The 25,359-nt window shown below is 50.1% G+C and overlaps 1 protein-coding gene across 5 annotated transcripts in view; it reads left to right on the top strand.

Moving 5' to 3' along the window:
* PHKA2 (phosphorylase kinase regulatory subunit alpha 2) overlaps window positions 1-25,078 on the top strand; it is a 70,558-nt gene extending 45,480 nt beyond the window's left edge. Inside the window, exons 15-34 of one of the 5 annotated variants that reach the window (XM_047075965.1) lie at window positions 870-1,004; window positions 1,658-1,767; window positions 2,927-3,071; window positions 3,329-3,407; window positions 6,340-6,503; window positions 7,256-7,435; window positions 10,535-10,623; window positions 11,522-11,655; window positions 12,053-12,209; window positions 13,004-13,083; window positions 13,297-13,375; window positions 13,482-13,611; window positions 14,203-14,304; window positions 16,497-16,615; window positions 17,368-17,397; window positions 18,797-18,850; window positions 20,676-20,846; window positions 22,854-22,907; window positions 23,638-23,838; window positions 24,418-25,078. In XM_047075965.1, the coding sequence (XP_046931921.1) occupies window positions 870-1,004; window positions 1,658-1,767; window positions 2,927-3,071; window positions 3,329-3,407; window positions 6,340-6,503; window positions 7,256-7,435; window positions 10,535-10,623; window positions 11,522-11,655; window positions 12,053-12,209; window positions 13,004-13,083; window positions 13,297-13,375; window positions 13,482-13,611; window positions 14,203-14,304; window positions 16,497-16,615; window positions 17,368-17,397; window positions 18,797-18,850; window positions 20,676-20,846; window positions 22,854-22,907; window positions 23,638-23,838; window positions 24,418-24,588 (2,384 nt within the window). In that variant the 3' untranslated portion in view covers window positions 24,589-25,078. Of the gene's footprint in view, window positions 1-869; window positions 1,005-1,657; window positions 1,768-2,926; window positions 3,072-3,328; window positions 3,408-6,339; window positions 6,504-7,255; window positions 7,436-10,534; window positions 10,624-11,521; window positions 11,656-12,052; window positions 12,210-13,003; window positions 13,084-13,296; window positions 13,376-13,481; window positions 13,612-14,202; window positions 14,305-16,496; window positions 16,616-17,367; window positions 17,398-17,795; window positions 18,851-20,675; window positions 20,847-22,743; window positions 22,751-22,853; window positions 22,908-23,637; window positions 23,839-24,417 lie in introns of those variants that run through there. The other 4 variants (XM_047075968.1, XM_047075966.1, XM_047075967.1 and 1 more) reach the window with 4 other exon arrangements.
* The last annotated feature ends 281 nt before the right edge of the window (window positions 25,079-25,359 follow it).

Here is a 25,359-nt window from a genome sequence, read left to right as displayed (position 1 = left end):
GGGGTCATCATAACTGGTGCCCCCTCACAGGGTGGTCCCGAGATGCACTGCAGTTGTCACCAGGAAAACCCTCGGTGGGGGTCCTGGCTCACCGGTCCCCCTCCCTCCTGGGGAGGACTCGTGAGGAGCTTGCGGGCCTCTTACGTAGCCGAGCAACTTACGTGGCAGCTGATATCAACGCACGTGGTGTACAGGCCTTATTTCCTCTAAATTACACCCTACGTTTCTTAAGGACAAGGCCCGTACTGTTCTTGTAGCTTCTGTGTTGATTGGCACACAGTCAGTCAACAGGTTCAAAGCAATTATTGAACAAATGAAGGGCAGCCCTCTCTGCGGCCATGGACTCATTTCCCCACCCCTGCCTGTGATGGGGCAAGAGGCCCTGCGTCGCTGCCGTGCTCCGGGACCTCAGACACACACCCAGCTGTCACAACATTGCGATCAGATAGAAATCGTGACGGTTGTGATTCTCATCCATGTCTTAACACGTGAGGCTCAGAGGTCAGCTCACGCAGGGACCCAGAGCTGACAGCTGGAGGCATGAACTCCACTCTCACGTCCAGGTGGACTGATTCACCTGACTCCACAGTCTGCGCTTGACCACGACACACACTGCTAGCCAGCCCGTGAATCCACCAGGCTGCTTTTTCAGCTGCAGGCCGGGACCAGCTGATGGGTCTTCAGCAGCGACTTTTTTTTTTTTTTTAATGTAAGAGAACAGAACAGAATAGCAAATATCAGAAGGTCTGGGCTGGAGGAAGCAGAAGTACAGTTTCAGAAACTTATTCAATATATTCAATACAATATATTCTCCATGTGAGGAGACAGAAGGCCCCAGTCTAATGCAGATTCTACGCTCTTGTTCACAGTCACCGTTCTGGCAGAAAACAACCACATTAAGGACTTGTTGAGGAAACATGGGGTAAACGTCCAGAGCATTGCTGACATTCATCCAATCCGAGTCCAGCCAGGCCGGATTCTTAGTCACATATATGCCAAGCTTGGTAGGTTTGGGGAAATAGCAGGGTGGTTTTGGTGAGGGGGCATCTTGGTTCTAGGTTTCGGGTGTGGGGGAGACCGACAGGTGTGAATTGTGAAGAATTGGGCAAGCCACCAAAGCGTGTGGCTCGAGAAGGGTGGCAGACCAGCACATTCTCACTCATTCAGTAGATGTCACCAGAGCTTGGCTGTGCCCTTCGCCAGATCTGTTGTAAAATAGGGCACCACCTCTGAAAATTTGCAGTTGGATCAGTCTTGTGTCTTAATAGGTTTCTGATTTTTATCTGTATTCTTAGAAAATGCTCATTCACCCATTAAAATGGGAGGGGGGTTCTCTTTATCTAAAATCTAACTTTGTTTAGTATTATGGCTCAATACTAAATAAATTAGAAGTAAACATTTCATAAAGTTCCGTCAATAGTTTAACTCCATATAGGTGTTGAATCAGGTGCCGTTTGTGTACACGCATGAAAAGAAGGTGGCAGGGTTTGTTTTTAATTCATCCTTGCCCCATTTTAAAGAAGGGTTGGATGGTATTAGAAACACCAAACCCCAAAGTGGGTTAGCATGAAAATAAGCCCAGTCTTAGCCAAAGTCGCTTGGATTAGATGTTGCTATATCGGTCCTAACTCTCATTTCTCTTTTATTTTTCAAATAGGACGGAATAAGAATATGAAATTGAGTGGGCGGCCATATCGGCACATTGGCGTCCTTGGAACATCTAAGCTATATGTGATTAGGAACCAGATCTTTACTTTTACACCCCAGGTGAGGAGAGCAGACCAGCAGCAAAGCAGCACTCATCCTTTGATTAGGTTCCCTTTTCTTCCTGGTGAGCTACTTAGAGTGAGGCAGAAGGTGCATGCGTATGTTCAAATAGAAATTCATACTGTGACACCCAGTACCTAGTACGATTCTTTATTCCTCGTAGGTGCTCGGTGAGTGAGTGTGCCGTCGCTTTCGGTCATGAGTAGTAGTGAAATTCACTCCGCTTTCCAAATTCACTAGCGCCGTGTCACTTGACTTGCAGCCCTCGTGCCTGTGATTGCTGTAGTCCCTAACCCTTGTTTAGGTTGTCATCAGACCCTCTGTGCAACACACAGCCGGTCTGATTTTCAGGCCCCAACCCACCTGATGAGATCCTAAATATACTGATTATAGAGCCTTTTTCTCAGAGTCTTTGTTTACAAAGGAAGGTAGTCCGGCAGAACCCAAACCAAATGTTTTTCATCCATTTGGCCAGCTAGAAAAATCAGCTGTGGGCTCACTTTGTCACCGTGGACACAGCACCCCACCACCTGGTCACACTGTCATCCGTGGCGTCACGGGTCAGTAGCCCCAAGTTGTTCTTTTTCACCCTAGTCCATGTTGTTCACTTCAGTCTTGTGAGTTATTTCCCTTTGTAACAAATTTCAGACCAGAGCTGAGTGTGGACTGGTCCAGAGGCTAGAACAGTTTGATTTTCAGCGACACCAGGCCGTAGTGCCTTTAGTTCACATTCACCAGGCCCTCTATCGGGTAAACACAGTCTCCACATCTCACCGGCTCTCAGTGCCCTCACTTCCCTGACTTGGAAATCCTCTCCGAGCCCAGCAGCCTTAGAATGCGTAGGAATTAAGGAGTTATTGATTTCCTTTCAGAGACCGTGGTGTTGGGCTGCGTGCTTAAATCCTCATCCACGGAGCTATAAATGGATCTAGCCATGCACCTTTCCCTTCCAGGCTAATGTAGCTATGGCTCCCGGGCAGGCGACAGATCAATTTTTGTCTGATTGCAGGGAGAGCCCTGTGATGGGGGAGGATTACAGCCAGGATTGAGCTCCTTCTCTGGAAACAAAATGCAAGGATTAGTGCTGCCATGAATGACAGCTGGGGTTGTGTCGAGGGAATGAAGGACAGCTTTTTACTTGGCCTGATCTGACTTGCAGTTTACCGACCAACATCATTTCTACCTGGCCCTGGACAATGAGATGATCGTGGAGATGCTGAGGATCGAACTGGCCTACCTGTGCACCTGCTGGCGGATGACGGGCAGACCCACGCTCACCTTCCCCATCACCCACACCATGCTCAGTAACTTCATGAACTTGATCTGATTCGTGTCCCCCCTGTTGGTTTGGGCCCTTTTCAAAATGTTTGAAATGAGTCCCACAGACAAAGCTAAGTACTGAAGGGGGTTCTCAGCAGTTTGCTTTCTGAGGTCAGGAATCTTCTATGCCATAAGTATTTTAATTAGATCGTGTTGATGAAAACATTTCAGCGCATGCCCGGAAAACCAAAAAGTATTCCCAGATTAAATAAACTAATTTGTCTTTTTTTTTTCCCCTTAGCAAATGATGGTTCAGACATTCATTCTGCAGTTCTTTCTACAATTAGAAAACTAGAGGATGGATATTTTGGAGGAGCCAGGTAATTTGTGATTTTTAAACTTATTTTTTATTTCTTTTTTTAGGTATCCGTGACCTTTCTTAAAAAGTCTTCTGCTGCCCTTCTCCGCTTTTCATATGAATCACTGAACATAGAAGCATGGAGTTTAGAGTAAAAAAGAAGTTGAAACTTACCCGTTCACCCACGCTCGCTACCTGCTTTTGGGGGTGTTTGTGATGCTTTTACCGCTGCCAGATGGCTTGAGGCATAGGGAGGTGAACATGTCAGGTCTCTCTAAAGTGGCGTTCTCGGAACGCATGTATGGAATGCTGTGTCTGTCTCTAGTAAAGGGCCCGGAGGAAAACACCCAGTGCCTGGGATCTAACAGGTGCTCAGTGAATACTCCTTGAATTGACTTGAGGGTGTTATGACCTTAAGACTAATTCATAGAACTTTACAGATTCCCTGAGGGGCCCTCAGAGCAGAGCCCTTGAATGGGCCTGCCTAGACCATTGTCCTCTCATCCTCAGTGGAGTGATACCTATTCCAGTTGATGGGCCCACAGTACCACAGATGCTCCCAGGTGGGATGGTTAAGCACCTTGAGGGATAGAGGGGCCTCACCTCCTGGGAAAACCCATTCCATTTTTGTACCCTCTGACTGTCACAAGGCAGAAGTTTTCTCTATAGCTTCTATGCCCTAATCTCCAAATCCTTTGGAATATGCCAGAAAGGTTCCAGAAGAACCTCACTGTACAGCTAGCCCTGAGTGAGGTGTGACCCTTCCTGGGCTCTGGAGTCTTCTGTTGGTTCCCTGATAGAATGTCAGTCGCCAAGTGTTTGGGCCTTGAAGTCGGCCCTTCTCCCATCTCCCCACACTAGGGACTCTGCTGCCACTCCAGTGGTTTTTAAAACTGTGGTAAAATGCACGTAACCTATAATTTACCATCTTAGCCATTTTAAAGTATATGGTTCAGTAACATTGTGTTCACATTGTTGTGCAACCAATCTCTAGGACTCTCTTCATCTTGCAAAACTCCAACTCTCTACCCGTTAAACACCAGCTCCCCATTTCTCCCTGACACCCACCCTTCTATTTTGTGTCTCTAGATATCTCATCTAAGTGGACTCGTCCAGTATGTTTTCTGTAACTGGCATATTTCACTTAGCCTCACGCCCGTAGTTGAGTCACTCTATTTCGAAGTGCTGGGGTTCACACCTCTGCTCACAGAGCTTGCTGCACCTTTGCCGTATACTTGAATGTCCCCACTCCGATCTTCTCCTGGAGTGTCAGTGAGACCGTCCCCAGCATTTTGCCATCTACGTTTGCAGCACGAGCGCCATAACTGCAGTAGGCATGCACTTTGGAACGTTCCACCTGCGGTTTGGAGAAGTTACCGCCTGGTGCACGGCGTTATAGCCAAGAGAAAATACCATACGTTCCTAATTAACTTTTGCAAAATAAACTCTTTAATTGAAATCTAATCATTGTCAAAAAGGATACTGTCTCCAGTTAATTGCTCGCTTGCGGTGCCTTCTTTGTTGCTTTGGATGCATTGTCTGACTTAGTCTTCACTTTGCGTCGTGGGCTGTATTCCTGTTTGACAGACCAGGAGCTGTAGGCTCAGAGGGCGAGGGGCTCGAGATGAATAGGTGCAGAAGCTCTATATGAACCCAGAAACCAGGCCTCAGCCTCCATGCTGAGCTGGATGAGGGCTCCCACGAATCCGGAGGGCCTCCTGTTTACAGAGCATGGCAAACGATTCGGAGGACTGTGGAAAGAAACGGGAGTGCCTAGGCTCCAACAGGCTACCTTTCCTAAAGGAAATAATTAACACTGAGTCTCATTTTGGCTTTTCCTTTAGGTTTGAGGGTCTTTAAAAACCCTAGATGCCAGAGTTTCCCTCTAGACCCTCCTGGGGTAGCTGGTTATCAGAAGCCTTTTTCAATTCCTGCCATTCTACCTTTGACCTGACTCCTTTCAACTTCCAACGAGAGAAACTTTTCACGCTCCCCCTCACCTCCTCCTGGCCCCAGTCTCGAGGCAAAGGAATCATTAGAACTGGCCCCAAGACCCTGGTGGGAAAAAGATGTTACTTTATTAAAGGAAAGACTTTTCTCTCCTTCCCTCAGGCCATGTTTCTGGCTGTCGTCCGTTTGCCCATTGAAGCTCCAGCACCCCCGAACTCACTTGCTTCGCATACTTCCTTCCGTGTGTTCCCTAAATGTTTCTCTCGGTCCTTCCAGCTGCTAATCTGATGCTGATCTGATGTCCCAATCTGATGCTGGTAGCTCCCGGGATCCTATTGTCTTCTGCCTCTGGAGCTAACATTTTAAGAAGCACACAGTGGTGGCTTTCTGCAGGGGGTGGCCCCTCCCTTGTGCTCCCTGAACCCGGGACCCCACACTGCCAGACCCAGCTTCCAGTTTTCAGTGGAACTTTTCCCAGCCTGAAACTGTAGTAAGGCCACGCTGGGCATCTGCTCTGGTCTGGGGATGGTCCCCCATGGCATTCCTTCTAGAAAGAACTTTGCCTCTGAGACTGCCTCTCCTATCACATACCTGTGCCTGCGTGAGCATATTGCATGGTAGGTTTTCTTCTGGTCCAGTTGTTTTAGGGCAGAAAAAAACCCCAAGGCTTGTTTGGTTCTGGTTAAAAGTGGTTTGCTCAGTCTGTTTTGTAAAACTTTGGTCGGTTCAGTAAGATAGACTTCTGTTTGTGTTGGGTTTGGGAGTAAGAAATCAGCATGATTCATTTTGGCTTTTAATATGCTACGTGCTCCCACTTTATACTGGTATTGAATTTTCGTTTTAATTTCTTGGCTGACTACTTATGTGGGGCAATCTGCAGAGTGATGTATTTATCGATTCTGGCAGAAGCACCATCTGGTTGTTGAAACGTTTCTCCGTGATTCATAGTGGAAGTCTGTCCACATACACCTGTATGTCTAACATAGTCTCTCCTTGGCTGGCAGAGTAAAATTAGGGAGCCTTTCGGAATTTCTTACCACGTCTTTCTACACATATCTGACCTTCCTGGATCCAGACTGTGATGAGAAGTTGTTTAATGATGACAGCGAAGGGAGCTTCAGTCCTGATTCCGACTTGGGAGGATATTTGGAAGATACCTATAATCAAGGTATGGCTTGAAATGCCTTTGCAGGTGGTTCGTTGAATATTTAAACCGTGGCATTGTGAGGAAATTGCCCTGAGACTCAAGCACAGAAAATGATTGGTCGTTAACATAACAAAAAAGAGGCTTTAGAAACTCGCGTGTATTAAAATGAGTAAAATGTGGGTTTAAAAACCTAACCTGCAGAAGTGGGGCTTTTTTTTTTTAACCTAGAGGGACAAAGAGTCTCAGGAATGAGGATTTTTCACAAAATACGTTCTAAAGACAGAAACCCCCTGCTTGAATTTTCAAAGGAATGGTAGAGTGTTCTAGGTTTGTAGGTTTGGTTGGGTTTGAGTGATGAAATCCTATGTACGTAACATTTTTCAAATTAAACAAGGTTTTGGGTTGAAATGACCTGTGGTTATGGGGGCTGGGCACTCCCTAATGCTTAGCTCACTCACGGCAAAACAAAAAGTTCAGATGTTTAGCCGCTGGCCCTCAGGTTTTGTTACATATTCAGTTCTTCTTGGTATGATGCGTATCTGTCTTGACCTGCATTTTCTTCTCCTAGGATGAGGTGTTTCCAGACGATAACTTTATCAACACATACATTTATCCTTGTAAATTTCATTACCCTCTGGGAGTGGGGGTGCAAGTATCTATAGCCGAATGTTGTCTCCCACTAAATCTACTCAGCGCTGCATGTTATATCACTGTTACACATTTAGAATATTTCTGCAGCTTCTTTTCACTGGCTCTTTCTCTTGCCTGTCCAGTTACAGAAAGCGAGGATGAACTTGACCAGTATATCAACCACCTCCTCCAAAGCACCTCCTCCAAGTGCTATCTGCCCCCTCTTTCTAAGAAGACAGAAGACAGCCATGTTTTCAGTGCCGTCCACTCCACTCGGGATATACTTTCCGTGATGGCAAAAGCAAAGGGTTTGGAAATTCCATGTGCGTTATTAAAACTCTTTTCTGCCTGTTGAAATAACTTCTCAAAGTAATGCATGAGCATAATTTAGACGTCAGAGAATTCTAAAAAACCACAAAATGCAGAGATTTCCTGCCTCCTCCTCGTTGACCCAGTCCTTCTGCTTAGAGGCGACCACTTTCCACTGTTAGCTGTTTCTTCTGGCATTTACATGTCTCTTTTTCTAAAACAATGTGTGTATCATGCAATCTTTTGATGTGTCGACTTTTATTCAGTATGTGTTCCTTCCTCTTCTGTGGATGAGGATGTAGCTGTCTTAAATCACCACTCTTATGCTTCGCTTCCCATAACCTAGTGCTGGCAGTTGTATTCAAGTTTAATCGGTATTCGCTCTTCATATTACCGTATGTATGCAAGTATTCTCAACTGAGCTGTATAGTATATTGTGACCGTATTACAGTTTTTATTTTTTCTAAAGTTCGTACCACTAACTTTAGAAGTCACGAATACTATTAACTTTATTCAAAGTTGCTCTCTTTCATTTGCTTTGCCCCCAGTGGCCCACAATACAAATTTTCACAAGGCCAGTCATATCCATGAGTCTCTCAGTTGGACTACTTTTCGTAGAGCCCACAAGTCTCCTCCGTCTGCTTGGTTGTGCGCTAGGCCTTTTGCACACCTGGCATCCTAGGACTTCTCTTTACTATAATCTTTGGAATCTCCTTTGCTTATCTCTTCAGTTGGCCTCCCTGTTTCCTGAGTTTGGCATGTTCTTCTTGATTTCTTCCTTTGGTGGAACACATTCTAGAATAGCTTCGCCAAGTTTTAAAACGGTACAGGGGGCAGGCACGGCGGTGGCAGCCCTCAGCCTGCTGGTTTCGGAAGCTCCCTGCCCCGTGTGCCTGGGTGCCCTCCATGTCTGGGATGTCGATTTTATCCTGGGATCTTCCTTCGCCAGCATCCGGAGAGTCCCTTGAGACTTCCTTGTCTCCTGGGTTGGCTCTCCTGCTTTCTGTATCTCTACTTTTCCTTTTTCTTAGCTTACTCTCTTACTCTGGTGGAAGGTATCTAGTAGTTTCCCGAGAAACGGTGCTCGGTTGAGAGAACTGTCAAGGCTTGGCAAGTCTGAAAATACCTACGGATATTCTGTATATCCATTTGAGAGTTTGGTTATAGAATTCTAGGTTGAAAATACATTTTTCATCAGAATTTTGAAATCATCGCTTCACTGTCTTTTTGCTTTCAGGCTTGCTTTTGAGAAATCTAATCCTGTTCTGGTGTTTGATCCTTCAAATATGAATTGTTTTTCTCTTGGAAATTTTTTTTAGGATCTTCTCTGTTCCCAGGTTGTGAAATTTCAGGGATGTGCCTCGATCTGGGCATATTTTCATCCCCTGTGTTGGAGGCTCAGTGGGCCCTTTCAACCCTGGGAATTTTTTTTTTTTTCAGTCCTGTAAAGTTTTTCTGAAAAATGTCTTGACTCGCTTCCTTCCTTACATTTTCTCTGTTCTCTCTAGCACCTGTGAATCCACTGTCGCCCTCTCAGAGAAGTCTTTAGCGTTTCTCTTCTGTCTTCCGGTTCTCTGGCTTGTGCTCTCTTCTGAGGGCAGTTGCTTCAACTTTATGTTCCACCCCCTCGATTGAGTTTTTTCACTTTTGCTATCAGGTTTTAAATCTCTGTTCTCTGATTTGCACCCATTCTTGTTTCGTGCGTGCGATTTAATTTCTTATTACTCTAAGAATATTAAGAGCAGGACTTTTTGGTTTTGTTTTCACGTTTTCTTCTCCCTAAACGTTTTTCAGGTCCCCCGAGTCAATTTTTCCTGTTTTGGCTTCTGTCTTCCACACTAGAGTCTTTCCTCCAGTGTTGGGCGTTTCTTGGTTACCTGCTCGCGCTTGACAGTCTCTAAGCGTGTAGGTGGAGCCTGCGGGATTAACGGGTGCGGGCCGGGGAGATCTCCCAGAGACACCTACCATCTCTTTTTCAGTCTCCTTTTTGACACGTTAGGGTCTGGTTGCTGGGAGCTATATAGCCACTTATTCCACCTCAGGACTGTGCACGTCCTTTAGGTGTGCCACGTACCCCACCTGCGGCTCTTACCCTCTTCACAGAGACCCTCTAGTCTTCTGTCGGGGTGAGCACGGCAGTTGCCCAGCTGTCTGGATTTGAGGAAGGGATCTAAGGAGCTCCCTGCTTCTTACACCGCCTCTCCGCAGTCTTCCTTACGTTTGGACACCCTTTCTGGAGCCCAGTTTCGGAGGTCTGTAGTGCAGCAGGAGAGACTTCTGAGGATTCTCTGATACAAATCTGACTGTTGGTTTTTCCCACTGCAGGCTTGGGCTCTGGTTGTCCTTTGCTTTCTGTCTGCTAAGCCAGTTATCTTTCGTCCATCAGCTTCCCCGCTTCCAAAATGCCATTACTACTCTCTTGTCACCCCTGCTTTCCCCTATTCTTGAGGATTTGTCTTTAAAACAAAAAATCATTTAGACAGTGTTAGTGGTCGGTGGAGAGGAAGTAAAATGTGTGTTTAATTTACTAGCGTAAACTGGAGGTCTGTAAGTTGCCCTATAAATATGCCCCCTCTCTCTGTTGAAAACTTCCTCTTTTCCCAAGATGATATGACCTAGCCTGGAAGACGCAGATGGTTTGGTGAATAAATAACTGGTAATGATAGCATCCAAAGGTGGTTAAACACCAGCGGTGGTAACACCTGGCGTTGGCAAAGTGAAATGCACACTGGACTTCTGGAAGCCGACACCTTAATGAGGAGAAGGCCAGTGACCCCGAACACATGCTCTTCCTTCTGTCGTTCCCATCTTCCTCATCCGAAGGACAAAGGTCGGCCTCCATCAGTTCTAAGGCCCCTTCCAGTCCTCAGATGCTATGTCGTTTCCCTCAGTTCCGGGAGGGAGAAGCGAGATCGATGTCCTGCTCACCTCTCGTTCCCAGGTCTAGCACATGATGTGGCTACCTGGTAAATTCTTGCTGAAATTAATTTAAATAAGTAATCGTTCCTTTAGTCGGTTCGTATTGGGTAAGGAGTAGTCGCCGTAACGCTCAAAAGAAGTATCTTATCCTTCCTCCTCCTCAGAAGGGCTTTCTTTATTCTTTTGTTTTCCAGTTGTTCCCATGACTTTGCCAACTAAAGTTCTGAGTACCCACCGTAAATCACTAAATCTTGTTGATTCTCCTCAGCCACTCCTAAACAAGGTAAAGTATTTAGAATCACTTTTGTCTTGTTTTGTTTTAGCGTAATGTTTTTCGATGTTGGTGTTACTCCCAAGAACTCTTTTACGGGGTAGAACTCAAAAGTGAACATTTTTTGATGTCCGGGACCTTTGGGATTAAAAGTTCTGGGTTTCAGTGGGAACCCGCTCTTGGTTGTCTGCGATCTGCCTCTTGTTAGTATCCACAATGCATTTGATGCAAACCTTGATACTTTGCATGTAGGAAAAGGCTACTGCCTTTCTGCCCATCATCAGAATCTGTCTCGCTAGAGGAAGTAAGTAAAAAGATCCCTGAGGAGAATAAAATGTCAGGGTGTTCCCACTGATTCCTATAATTCGTTTTATCTAGGAGTTTGTCTATGATTTTATCCTACGTGAATAGAAAGATGCAGTGTCTACTGAAGAATATTTTAACCTGACTTCAATTGGAGGTTGTCTAAAACTTACATATTTTTTGTGTTTTGCTTTCAAAAAGATCTTTATTGCAGTACAGCATACAGAGAAAGGCGTAAAGGCTAGAACCGGGGGACCGGTGGAAACAGCTGCCCCCCGTGCCCTCCCAATGGCTTCCTCCCTCCACTCCGCTGGTAACTGCCGGCCTGAGTTCAAACACCAGGGCTTCGTTTTAACCCGTTTTTGAACGTTGCATAAATACACATATCTTCATCTGTTCCGTCTGGGCTCTTCAGACATTGACTAACCCAATGATTCGCTGATCAGAAATAGTAAAACATATAAATAAAAAGCTACGGAAGAGTCACTGAAACCTGGAGCACAGCAGTGACAGAGTTTCAAGACCCGGTTGGTGTGTCACTTCCTGGTCTTCTCAAAGTTCACATGCTCAGCCCCTCTCCCCCACTGTTTGGCTTTTGTATGGCCAGGCCCCCGAAGACGACTTCCAGTGGCCCAGAGATGACCATGGTGATGTGGACTGTGACAAGCTGGTTGAGCAGCTGAAAGATTGTTCAAACCTACAGGACCAAGCAGACATTCTGTACATTCTGTATGTAATAAAGTAAGTTTATGGTCTTCACCAGCTCGAGCCTTCTCCACGCTCCCGGACTCTTTGTTGTCGTTTTCTTGGTCTTCCAGCAAAGCAGGTCATGATTATATTCACCCACATAACCCAGGATCACCATGAGCCGACTTCTGTCTCCTTCTCTACCCACCAGCTCTGGCCTCTCAGGACGAGAAGGCTTGAGTGAGGCCAGGATCTCCCTGTTTACGTTAGGCTTCTGTTTCAAATAGAAGGGGTGCTTTGGTAGGATGGAACCCTCTTGGTGAGACTCAGAGGCACGGGGAGGCCCCCAAAGTTTGGCAGAATGTACAGTGATTCATTTTCCTCCCTGCCAAGTGAATCCAGCCTTTAAGCATTCCAGGTCATACTTCTGGGATTTTCTCTCTCTTGACAGGGGCCCCAGCTGGGACACAAATCTCTCCGGACAGCACGGGGTCACCGTTCACAACCTCCTCAGCGAGCTCTATGGGAAAGCTGGCTTGAACCAGGAGTGGGGTTTGATTCGCTACATCTCTGGCCTGCTCAGGAAGAAAGTGGAGGTCCTGGCAGAGGTCAGAGCAAGTGCACTGGGGCAGTCCGTTTGTTCTTTGTAGACCCATGCCCTCTTTGTGTTAGGAAAGCTGGAGGCAAGCACCTCTTATTTGTAAAGGAAACCAGTTATCTCATACGTGAATGGCACAGGCCCTCCTCTCCTGACCTCCCACTGCTCTTGGAAGACAAGCAGAGGAAATGAGATTCAAGTTGATTAGTGTTGTTCCTTTGTAGCTGCAGAAAGAGGTTTACCAAGAAATCAAATGAAAATGCTCTGTGGCCTGGCACCCTTAAACAGAGCGTTCTTATTTCTGCACATCTGCAGTATAATCATCATTACCGTTTTAGCCCCGAGGCCCTGCAAAATCCAGAACTGCTTTCTAAGACGTTAGAGTTCAGTGTTATGGTAAGATGATGGTATTTGTTTTATGTGAATAATGGAGAAACTGGCAAGCTAAGACTGTAATATGGTCATTAACCCTTAACGTTGGTATCTTAGGACTCGTGACAGCTCATCTCCCTTGTAGGATATCCGGGGATCCAATGTGTTTGCTACAGTGGATGGGCATTAAATACCCCAATGGGCCCTGCAGAGCCCGGCCCAGCCCTGCCTAGGTTGTTCAGTACGGGGTCTGTATATGAATTTTCAAATAAAGGACACCATGGGTCATAAAGTTTGTAAAGGTAAATTTCTGATTCTGTTGGGAGTGACCCTTCCCTGCTGGCCTTGCTAATCTCCACCCCACCCCACCCCCCCTCTCCCCCTCCCCTCCTGCTGTCGCCGTGGCCCTCACCCTTTTCTCTAAATGAGTAGGCCTGCACAGACCTCCTGTCGCACCAGAAGCAGCTCACAGTGGGCCTGCCACCAGAGCCCCGGGAGAAGACCATCTCTGCGTAAGTCTTCAGCCTGGGGGGGGGGGGGGGCTGAGGTTTGTGGGGGACTGTGCGGAAAGCATCAGTGCCAGCCACCATGTGGGAAGAGGGTCTTTTTAAAAACACTGTCACTCAGGAGCTTCCAGCAGGAAAATAAGGCTCTTCCATGGAGGGCGAGGAGGCACCGCTCCTGGGCACCTTTCATGATGTTCACGTCCTGATGCTTCTTCCTAGGCCCCTGCCCCCCGAGGAGCTCACAAAGCTCATCTACGAAGCCAGCGGGCAGGACATCAGCATCGCCGTCCTCACGCAGGTCAGCGAGCCGGGGAGGGGCAGGGCCACAGCCGCCTTCCAGGCGCAGGGGCCTCTTCTCCAGCAGCCAGTCTCTGAAACGCTGTCTCCACGTGTGTCTGCGTCAGGAGATTGTGGTTTACCTGGCCATGTACGTCAGGGCGCAGCCCAGCCTCTTCGTGGAGATGCTCAGACTGCGGATTGGACTGATCATTCAGGTGATGGCCACGGAGCTGGCACGGAGCCTGAACTGCTCAGGTACGATGTACGCAGGTGGACTCGGGGGGCGGGGGGAGGGGGTTCCTGCACCTCCCTCCCCACCCCTAGGGGGAGCCTGCCCAAGTATCCTGGAACCGGGGCTTCCGGGCCTTTGTGTGTGCTCACGCTTTACCAGGTTCTCTCATTTAGATGTAACTTCCGCCAGGCCAGCCAGCGCACCTTGTTGAATTTCATATGTCAGGGAGAAGGAGGTACTAGAATCTTGTGCCCTGCTCCGGCCAGCTAAGTCCCTTACTGTGTCTCCTTGTGGTGAGATGTCATCCCGCATCTCATAATGCCTCTGTTGGGAGAAATCCTACCAATTTAAAAGTGTAAATCGACTACGAGATGCATTCCAACATTGGGAACCATCACAGGGTGAAAAAGGATGCGTCTGAGTGTTAAGTAAAGACACAATTGAAACCGCAGCGTTTAGCATCACCGAGGAGTGGCACGTTTCGGCCCTGAAACAGTGGTGAGGTCACCCCGAGCAGGGAGGCCTGCTACAGCATCCTTTGCTACCCCCTCTTCAAGGCCCACCCGACTCTGCGCCACCAGCCCGATGTCAGAGACGCTTATGTTTGTTTGTAGGAGAAGAAGCTTCTGAAAGTTTGATGAACCTCAGCCCTTTTGACATGAAAAACCTTCTGCACCATATTCTGAGTGGAAAAGAATTTGGCGTTGAAAGAAGCGGTAAGTGAATGCTCAGTTCACCTCCGGGGACAGCGGCACAGGGGGCCGACTGGTGTGCCCAGGGTTGCCTACAACCGCCACTGTGGACGGCATAGACGAGGGTAGGCTTCCTGCTTTAGGGAGATGGACGGTCCCTGGGTTCAAGATTGGGGCTCCTAGGCCTTTGTGACCCCTCGTAGGCTTGCCGAGAGCGTTGCCATCGCACGTGGGTGTGGTGTGTACCCCTCTGCGCTCTGGCCTGCGCCCTCCCTCCTTCCGCTGGCCCCTGTGCACGGGTGTGAGGAGGGATGAGGTGAGCAGGGTGTAGGGGTGGAAGGGCTGTCTTTTCCCAGCTCCTGCGTGCCCCACCTTTGGCTTGGGTAGAAGCACTCTCGGCCACACTCCCGTTACCCTTCAGGGGCGCAGGGTCGTCCACATGCTCTCAGCACCTTCGGGCTGAGAGACTGAGCTTCACTCCATCTTGTTCACTGAGTTTTGATCTGTACCAGAACCTTCTTTGCTGTGCTAGGAAGTAGAATCGCCCAAGTCCTGGTGGAATTTTGTTCTCAAATGCTCCCTAATTATAATTGAAGCAATTATCATCTCTCCTCCTAATAAAGCAAAATGATTTGCAGACACATTGGCAGATTTATTTCATCACGCCAAAGAAACGCCGTGCAGGCTGTCATTCTTTTTATTTAATGAGAAGGACATTGGGTACTTCATATTTTTTCCCCAGAGCGCACACCAGCCAGCAAACAAAGGCGGCGGCATCATGCAGTCAGACGTGTTTTGGTCGCTTTTCTCCTTTCCTGAAGGAGGAGCGCTCGAGATCCTTTTCCAAAAGTAATTTCCAGTTCTTTCAAATGCACAGTCCTTGAAACGTAAATATGCGAGATAAATATTTTATGTGTTCTGTTCATCAAAACCATATACATGGTTTGATGCAGATAATTACTGAAAATTTGTTATTATAAAGCTGTAGATGCTTACAAAATTGAGAAGAGACTAGTGTCACTAGAAAGCTATAAATATGTCTGGTTGCAAGCAAGGCCAGAAGAGGTCCGTCTTACATATAACATCATTTTATTGTCTTCTGTCATTGTTCAGTTTTTATAAGTTAGGAAACTCAAATAGTCTTAGAATTTTTTTTAAATTCTGAGATGTCAGAGATCTTTCCAGCCACTGCCCACCCTACATTGGCCCTACTGTAGCTCCTCAGACCCCTTTCGCTTCTGGTTTCCACTTTCCTGGTGTCCTTCTCGCTCTCCAGCTAATCTTTGTGATTCTTCTGCGACTCCCTTCCTCCCTGCTGTCCTTTAAATGCTGGTGTCCCCTGGCTCCTTATTTGTCGCCAGTCTCCTAGGCGGTGCCCTCTACTCCCATAGCTTCATTGAGGGCTGGGTGGGAAGGCTGGGCACCCAGGGGAGCTGCTCTAGGAAGTGGCCTTTGAGCTGGGTTTGCAGAAGGAGAAGGTGCGCCTGGCAGAGGGGAGCGGGTGGGATGGGAGGCAGCAGCACATACAAATGCCCGGCCCCATGTACCTGGCTAGGAGTGTGGAGCTGCGAGGGGTAGGTGGGACTCAGGTCGGGCAGGCTTTATCCTGAAGACAGAGCTAGGCCTGGAAGGATTCCAGGCGTGCAGTGACGTGATCACACTTGCCTTTTCGAACGATAGCTGGGACCGAAGCACAGAGAACCGGTTAGCGGGGAGGGGCAGGACGCAGACAGACCTGAGTCCGGAGGCCGCTAGAGCGGGTTGGAAGTGAGGGGATGGCGGGAGCGCGTGGGTTCTTCTCCACTTGTGGCCCTGGGGCCGCTTGTTCTCCTGGGACTTCCCTCTCCAGTCCCAAGGTCCCTTATTTGAGTGGTCTCCATTTTTTACAAGGAAGGTGTGCTTTTGGAGAGTAAATTATTTTTTAAAAACAATTCGTTAAAGGGTTTGATGGCCGCTCTGGTTTTTTTGCGTGCTGCTCAAGCGATGGTCACTCTCTCACCCATTCGCTGGACGCCTGCGGAGCCCGCGCTGTGTGGCAGGTGCTGTTCCAAGTGCTAGAGACAGAGCACTGGCCAGGGCAGACGAGGCTCTCTTCTAATGGAGTTTGTAAGCACGTGGGGCAGATGTGGATAAAAATGCGCACATCGCACGCATTCCTCCCCCGGGGCGGGGGCTGCTAATAGTATGTAAGAGCCCTGTGTGCATTTCCCCTCCAGTGCGACCCATCCATTCCTCCACATCCAGCCCTGCCATCTCCATCCATGAGGTGGGACACACGGGAGTCACCAAAACCGAGAGGAGTGGCATTAACAGGCTGAGGAGCGAGATGAAACAGGTAAGACGGAACTCTCGGTGGCGGTGCCGGGAAAGAAGTGGTTTTCATACCTGGACTCACCTCAGAAAGTGATAGAACCCCAGGGCATGCAGGGTGCGGCCTGCTCTTCGCAGAGGATGTGAGGTCCCCTCTGTCCTGAAATCTGAACACACTCTGCCCAGATAGCGAAAAATTATGTGAACATTCCAGAAAATATCCTTACTCACGTTTGTCTCTGTTGCCGAGAACCACGCTTCTCGGTGGTGAGCCGCAGCTATCCCAAAAGTAGAGTTGCGCAAAACGTAACTGAATCACCTCTCCGTCAAATGTGTCCTTCACGCCAAATGGCGAGAGGAATGTAGAAAGAGGATGGAATGCTCATGATACCTGTATTTGCCACCATCTACAGGTGTCTCTTTTCTTTGTTCGCTTTTTATTTCACAGTAAATTCCTTCTGAACTGACCCCACAGGACTGCAAGGCAGCAGCTTTTTAGTCCTAGCGTGCCGGGTTCCCAGGTGCTAGGACTTGACCGATGTACAGAGGGAAGGAGAGCTTCCTTCTGACCATGACCTGAGTGAGAAACGGACTCAGGTTCTCCTCTCCATTTCAAATGGTGGTGACTCGCTAGATGGAGTCCACGAGGTGCTAATGGGTCACACCCAGCAGTTGGGCCAGCACTTCCCTGGATTTTCCAGAGGGTGATAGAAGAGGTAGGGCATCCTTGGTTCGAAAGTGGCTTGTGTTTACTTCTTGCTGTATTTTTACTTTCAGATGACTAGGCGATTTAGTGCTGATGAACAGGTGAAACCTCTGTCTTGTTCTGTCCTTCACGTGTGTGTTTCGTGTCCTTTCTGGCTTGCATGCGGAAAGCGAGGCTGGGAATACGGAGAGCGATTGCGTGGAGAATGGTTTTGCCCGTCCAATGGGCTTGAGTGGAGGTGACTCTGCGGACTGCGGCGGGCAGCCCTGGGGACAGGCAGAGTGCCGGACTTGAGAGCAGGGGAAATGGCCTTGCCCCATGCCTTTAAAAAAGTCCATTTATCAAGCTCTTGGGTTTTATAGGATGCTTTGTGAAAGAGATGGTTCTGGGCTCTGCCTCGGCAGGAGTTTCTGTTCAAAAAAAGGGAAGTAAATAGGGAAAGGTAAAATGTGGTCATCGAGTATATGAATAGAAAGAATACTGTTGTCCCTGTCTGCAGGTTGCCTGGGGGAATTTAACCCTGCAAGGAAAACAGTGTGAGGATACCACTCTTTCATATCACCCCTGGGACGTGCTTCCTCCTCGTCCCTCCAGAAAGTCGGAAGCGCGTTCCTGACGATTTAACGTGCGTGACTGAGAGAGCGTAGAGGAGTCATACAGTGACATGCAGCTTCTGTGTGTCGTCTTCCAGGCTAATTTATGCTCCATTTCCGAACACCTCCCTTTGCTAGCCACTCGGTGGCACCATATCCCGGCAGTGGCTCACTGTGGGGGGATGTGGGCGGTTCCTTCTGCCTCCATTTAATACCATCCTTACATATTATGGGGACAAAATGATCTACTTTGGTAGGCTTAGATTCAGCCAGTGCCAGTTTTATTTTGGGCCACTTATATCAAGGAAATACGGTCTCGGTCCAAAATTTTATAGGTGTCTTGGCATTTTAAATTTCTCTTCGCTTTTGCCAGAACACCATGGATGCACGGTTTGGGCGCAGGCCCTGCCCCCTGCAAGCTCAGGGGGTTTTTAGATGAAGAAATGCCTGTTTGGCCAAAGGTCATCCGCCTGATCGTGTTTGTTCATGTAACAAATATCTATTGGATGGCAGTAGGTGCCAGATGCTAAATGGCTGGTCATGGGTAGGTATTTTATTGGTCTCTGCAGCTTTTCAAACTCTTCACGTAAAAGCTTAGCAGTTTGTGGCTATGACTGTGGAAAATAAAATGTGCCCTACCTTGGCGAGGCACATCCACATATGACTAGGATGGGTGACACTTCATAGTCTGAGAAAGAGCCTTTCCCAAGTTCGCCGTTGCACGGCCCAGAGCTCCGCGCTGGCCGGCGCCTGGCGCCCTCGGCCTAGATGGTGAGTGAGACTTGTGCGCCCGCATCCCGTGCACCTTCTTTGCGCGGGTGCTTTCCATGCCTTGTGCGTTCCTCCTCTCTGTGTGTGTCCTTTCGTGTCACTGCCCATGACTGAGTGGACTCTCTTTGTTTTGTAGCTCTTTTCTGTGAGCCAGGCCGTGGCCAGCAGTGCACATTCCTCCAAGTCTGCGGTAAACCACGCACCCCGCCTGTTGTCCTCACCGCCTCCTCGTGTTGTGGTGTCTGAATGCTGTTGTTGCCCTTCTCGTGCACCTACCTCGTCCCTAACTCCCCAAGATTTGAACAGGTTTAAGTGTTTTCATTTGACTGTCGTTCTGAAGAGAGTCTAGAAAGAAAGCCACGAAGTTCTCGAATTGAGCTTTGTTGGCCCAGGAGCTTCTGGGACCTTTGAGGCATTGGTTCTGTGCCTTTCTCTGGAGCTCTGACGGTGAGCCACCGCCTGCACCTGCTGAGTGATTAGCACCTTGTACTCCTAATGCCCCGGCTTGGCTTGAGGCCCCAGATCAAGTGGAGGACTAGGAAATATTCTAATTGCAGAAGTGAGTCTTAATCTTCCTCTTGAAACCAGGAGAAAACCAGCTGAGTCACTGATGAGTGCGGCTGTAATTACTTTTATTTGTATCTAATTGTTGCCGTATTTAAGTGGCAGTAATGAGCCCAATGGAATAACCCAGCCTAACAGCCTCTTCAAAATAAGATCCGATGAAGTCCAAATGAGCACATAGGGAAAACTCCTGCCTCCTGCCCTGCTGGCACGCTTACCATTTGGATTTCATTTTTAAACCTTGAAGTTTGATATGCCTTGAGCAATAAAAGTGCCAGGTAGTCCGGAACACGATGTGTAAGGACGAGGGTTATCCCTTTCCCGCCCTGTAGACAGACGGGTTAGAAGCCGTCCTCCGGCGGAAAGCAGGCCGCGGGCGCTGCCACAGGGAGGCTTGCGGCACGGCCTCGCCCCCACGCTGAGCCAGCTCGGCTTCCAGGCCCCGGTCCAGGCCCCCACGGGGAGCCTCTCTGAGCTGCATCTGCATCGTGGGCGGGCCTGCTGGCCCTGCCCCAGCTCTTCCCTCCCGGAGGCCAGAGTGAGTCCGGCCTTGGGCTTGGGGGCTGGGAACAGGAGGACGCCCTCTCCCTGCGCTTCAGTAAAGCATGTGTTCTGACTTGGAGGCCACCAGCGGCCCCAGGGAGCAGCCGGCCCCGAGCTGAGAACAGGCAGAATAGAAAGCGAGCCAAAGGGCCACATTCCCTGCCTTTACTTTTCGTCTTTCGTTCCAGAACATTCCCTCTCGCCTGCCCCCATATTCTGTTACCTTCTCTGTGGCACCTAGAGTACGGGGAGGTGACCACCGCTTCCCTGTGGCACTGCAGAAGTGGGCATCAGGGCATTTATGTCCCTGGGTCATGGCACCTCTAAGAGGTTCACCTACTCTGAGAGGGCCCCGGCCCCCCTCTCTCTCTTTCTCTCTCTCTCTCTGAGCCCTCCTGCAGCAGTGCCAGAGGGCCTCGGTGGTAACAGCTGACTCCTGTGAGCACTTACCACAAGCCAGGTGTGCTCTCGGGGTTTTCTGCGTCTGTATTCAGTGAGTGCTCACAGCTCCCTGAAGCAGGTCCGACCGTGACCCATTGTGCAGATGAAGCCGAGGCCCGGAGCTAGTGTTCAGGATTGACGTAGGTATGGCGAGTTGGGATTCACACACTGACCCCAGAGCCCTCGCTCTTACCTGCTCAGCCTCCCTGTCAGGTCAAGGTCCTTGGCTGCCGTGCTACCTCTTGAGGGCTAGAAAGAATACACAGGAGACCCATAACCAAACCGGTACAGGAAAGAATCCATCCAGCTTCAAGAAACGCACAAGTCAAATTAAGGAACTTTGTTCCTTTCTGGACACGTGGTCTGGTAGTTTGACTAGGTCACAGAGTCATCCCTCTTGATGGCCAGCGGTCCCTGCGGCTGCCGGCTCCGAGGTTTCTGAAGGCCGTGTGTTGTCTGTCTTGCAGAGATCCAGCACCCCATCCTCGCCCACTGGCACATCATCGTCAGACTCTGGCGGGCATCACATCGGCTGGGGGGAGCGGCAGGGCCAGTGGCTACGCAGGAGGAGGCTGGACGGAGCCATCAACAGGGTCCCCGTGGGATTCTACCAGAAGGTGTGGAAGATCCTTCAGAAGGTAAGCTTGGCCGCTGTGCTGCGTTCCACTGGCCTTGTTGCTGGGGGACGGACACTCCCAGGGGAATGAACCATCCCCGTTAATTGCGTCGCGAGGCATGGCAGCACCTGCAGGGATCAGGTAGCCAGTCCCCGAGCTTGGGGAGTCCCAGCCTAGAGCAGGGTCTCTCCACCTCTGACATTTGGGGCGGGGCAATTCTTTTTTTGTAGGGGGGGGTCCCGTGTATGCAGGATGCTCGGTGACATCCCCAGCCTCTACCCGCTAGATGTCAGTGGCACCCCCACCCCCAGCTGTGACAAGCGCAGATATCCCTGGACATTGCCAGGTGTCCCTGGGACGCGCAGCAAATCATCCCGGTTCAGAACCGCCGGCTGGAACCGCAGCAAGTTAGATAAGGTGGCAGCCCGAGTGTTAGGGGACCACCTTTGACATATTTTAGGAACACAGAAATGTCAGAAGATAGACAAAAACCAGGGAAGGCTTTGGCTGAAAACACTGTGACGTAGAGGGCCTGGAATGCCCGCCCCCGCCCCCGCAGGCTCTAGCCTCCTGCGTGTTCCAGTGGGTGTGGTGTCCCCACCGTTCAGCGACACGATCGAGCACCCCCTGTCTGCGGGGCACCGTGTCCGCTCCCGGGTGCCTTGAGTCACCCCAAACCCCAACGTACCTGGGGCCACCTTTGCCTCTCCACCTAGAGGATGGGGGGACCCCAGACCCACTCCCCTTAGCTGGCTGCCCACTCTGTGGCCATCAGGGCTGCATTTCCCGGCTGTCTGGGGACGTGGAAATGTCTGCAGAGGCCGTCAGAGACGGCCGTACGGTGGAGCCCCAGACTGCACCACACACACCCGAATGCAGGAGGGCCTGAGTGCCGGGGGTCAGCGGGGAAGCCGTGCCCCTCTGCTGTCCGCACCCACGTTCCGTCTCCCTGCCGCGCCAGCCCCAACGCACATCCTTCCTTGCACACAGTCTGCCTCAGTTTAAGGCTTCCGTGCAAATTAAGAACCATGGGCAGGACCAGTTTTTTCTTAAAACTATTTTTGTTAGCTCATTCATTTCACAGTAGGAGAGGAAAGTAATCCCAAATGAGCACACGCTACAACCCCCTTCCCAAAGGCATAGCACCTCGCAGCGGTTGTACTCCGGTGGCAGGGGCCAGTGGTCCGTTAAGGAGCCTTAGCCTCTCTGCTGTGTGGAGAGCGAGGTCTTCATGCAACTGGGCATGGGGAGGTCAGAATGGTCCCTGTCCTTGTGCAGCTGGTCCTTACATGGGAGCAGAGCCCTCAGATCCCGCAGAAGCCTCTGCTTCTCCTTTTTCTACCTGCGGTCAGAAGGTATGGCCACTGCTGCCACTCTGTCCTCGGCCCGCCAGCGCACCGGGACTGAGAAGGTAGCCAGTGAGATGAGAACAGACTTCCCAGAAAATCTCCCCACTCTTCCTGGGGCATCAGACGCTTCCATCCAGACTTCCACTAGTTCAATACCAAGACACTCTTATTATGAAAAAGCCGCATTTTGCGTTGAGCCGGCGCTTGATATTTATATACATGGGTGTGCGTGTGCATGTCTGTGCATGTGCTCAAGTCTTTTGTGATTGGTGCTTATTATAGAAATCTCAAAAATAGATGCCTGCAAAGGCACAGAAGTATCACTTCACCAGCAGGAGCCGTGAAAATATCCCTTTCTATGGCCCCAAAGGGTGCCTCGCAGCCGCCAGGGCCTGGTTGCCAAGTGAAAGGCGGAGCTGCCACAGAGGAGGACCCCGCGGCTCCCGGGGGCATCGTTCGCACAGGATCTGAAAGATGCCTGCTGGTTCCCTAGAACCGCTCCATCGAAAACAGCCTGTGGGCAGTGAGAACAAGCTCTCTAAAAATAACTGACAGTCTGGCGTGTTCAGCCCCCATGTAGGTTTCCAGGGCAGAGTGACTTGGGTGTGTGCGAACGTGTGTGCACACTTACTAATCGGCTCCTGGAATCTGAACTGTGCGGTGTGTGTTCTGTCTCCAGTGCCATGGTCTGTCCATCGACGGTTATGTGCTCCCGTCCTCAACGACAAGAGAGGTATGATGAGAAACCCCGTCCCCCACCCCTACCCCCCCACCCCCCACGGTTCCCCCCTCCCCACCCAGGGCTTTCTTTCACCGTCTCCTAACACTCCCGCTTCTTCCAAGTGTGCTACGTCCACACAGGCCTTTTGTAAGTCCGTCACTTACAGGCACTTGAGGCACTTCACCTTCCACTTTTGCTCTTTCCCGCATTTATCGGCATCACCTTTTCTTTGTCCTCACAGAAATAGCATTTCTGACCGCCAAGATCTATACATTTGCTGTTTAAAGTGCTATTAAGAGAAAAGAGCAAAGCTGCCCGCCACCCTCGTTGGGCACTCACGCAGCCCCCTTCGGCCCCCTCCACCGAGAACGCTTTCCAGGTTTCCTTCTTCCGATTCATTCTTTTACAAATTGAGTCTTTAGTTCCTGTCCCACCCGAGACACCATGCTTTATGGCACAAGGAGTGACCAAGAAGAAAGAGGAATAAGAAAAGGGCCCTGCCCCCTGGACGGCCCAGTCCAGTGGGGGTAGGTTCATCAAGCTAGGACAAGGCCAACTCACCCGCACGGCAGGGTTCCCGGCCTCCTGCCCCAGAGGGTTCCAGCTGGTGGAATCAATGTGGCCAGAAAGGAGGCAGCATTTTGGAGCTGAGCCCTGGGCCCAGGGGGCGCTACGGTCAACGTTGGTCACAGGGCTGTCTGGCCTCAGCTCACTCCTGCCCCCCTGCCGGTCCCTTTGACAGATGACCCCACAGGAGATCAAGTTCGCCGTGCACGTTGAGTCGGTGCTGAACCGCGTGCCGCAGCCCGAGTACCGGCAGCTGCTGGTGGAGGCCATCATGGTGCTGACGCTGCTCTCAGACACGGAGATGAACAGCATCGGGGGCATCATCCACGTGGACCAGATCGTGCAGGTGGCCAACCAGCTGTTCCTACAGGACCAGGTGAGTGTGTCCAGGCCCACCTAGTCACCCCCACAGCCGAGACGGAGAGAGGGGCAAGGTGACGGGTTGGCTGGCCTGTGTCTCTGTCAAGGCTGAGGATTTTGTGTCCAGTAGGAAAGAATATTCTCAAAGAAAACGTCACCACAGATGGTGGTAAAAAAAAAAAAAAAAAGTCAACCATTTGGTTAGAAAATGGCACAACGGCCGCTCGGGAAACCTAAAGATCTTTGCAAATGGATAGACTCGTTGTGGCTTAGGTTTTAGTGCGAGCGCCACTCTTGCTGTGGATACGGCCTTGGATAAGCAGACCACTTACCCCGCGGCCGGAATCGAGGTAGGAGAAGCCGTGCTCTCGTTACAGAGACATCGCGCACTGTGAACTAGGCTGTGCGGGAGCACAGTGTGGCCCCCAGAGGAGAGGCTGGATGTTGGCCCTGGGCACCCTTGACTCCTGCCCTTGGGCTCGGAGCCCCTCTCTGGGGGCCGCTGGTCTCTAGCAACCTGATCGCCAGCGCACACAGCCATCACAGCACCGGGGGGCTGAATGCTGCTCATTCTTCGTGTTTTTTCCCGTCGCAGATGTCAATTGGAGCCACGGATACCCTGGAGAAAGACCAAGTCACAGGCATTTGCCACTTCTTTTACGACAGCGCTCCGAGTGGGGCTTATGGGACAATGACCTACCTGACAAAGGCAGTGGCTTCCCATTTGCAGGAACTGCTGCCCAATTCAGGCTGCCAGATGCAATAGGGCCTCAGTGCTCTGAGTCTGTCCCTCGCTCCCTAGCCTCGTCGGGAACATCCTGTTCTCCAAGATCCCCGGTGTGGTCACAAAAGCACGTCCCGTCAGAAACCCTGGAAGCCACCGACCTAAAACCAGTGTGTGTCTAAGCCGCAGAGCCGACAGATCGTGTGTCCCCACAGGGAGCACCATGGGGTCGCTGTCTAGGTTCGCTTCCCTGTGACGTTTGCCAGAACAGACTCCAAGAGACCAGATGAGGAGGAATTAGAAACTGGTCTCTTTTGAGTGCAGTGTGAACGGAGAGGCCAGCTTAAATTGGCTTTCACCGAGAGTTCCCGAAAGCAGTCAGGTGGTCAGATATGCTAGTGACACCCCCAAGGATGGGAAGATCTTTGAGCAGCGGGCGTCTGACGAGCGGACCTTGACAAGGGGGACATCTTAACAGGATGTGGCCTGTGGACCAAACTGTTTACCAAATACAACAACTCTTTCTGTGCAACTTTGGTTTTCTTATGCCTTGCTTTCTTTCTAGGCCTCTCGTTTTACTGGCACGGCTACCTTTGCGTGACAGTCCTCTCTTGCCGAGATTTAGAAGAGTGTTCACAGTTAACTTTGGCTTGTGGTCTTCAAGGATTTTATCCTGGCTGCTTATGAATTAGAGATTTCTTCTGCCTTATTTAAAAAAAAAAAATCTTCTGGAATATAGCAAAAAAAAAAAGGGGGGGCAGGAGAGGTGCCAGCACTTCTAGCTGGGCCAACTGTTGTTTGGGGGCCGGAGCA

The sequence above is a fragment of the Lynx rufus genome, unplaced genomic scaffold (assembly GCF_022079265.1).
Source record: "Lynx rufus isolate CCGP_SWC_20201006 ecotype Redwood Valley unplaced genomic scaffold, mLynRuf1.p SCAF_14, whole genome shotgun sequence".
Taxonomy (NCBI): Eukaryota; Metazoa; Chordata; class Mammalia; order Carnivora; family Felidae; genus Lynx; species Lynx rufus.
This window is presented reverse-complemented; position numbering and strand designations above follow the sequence as displayed.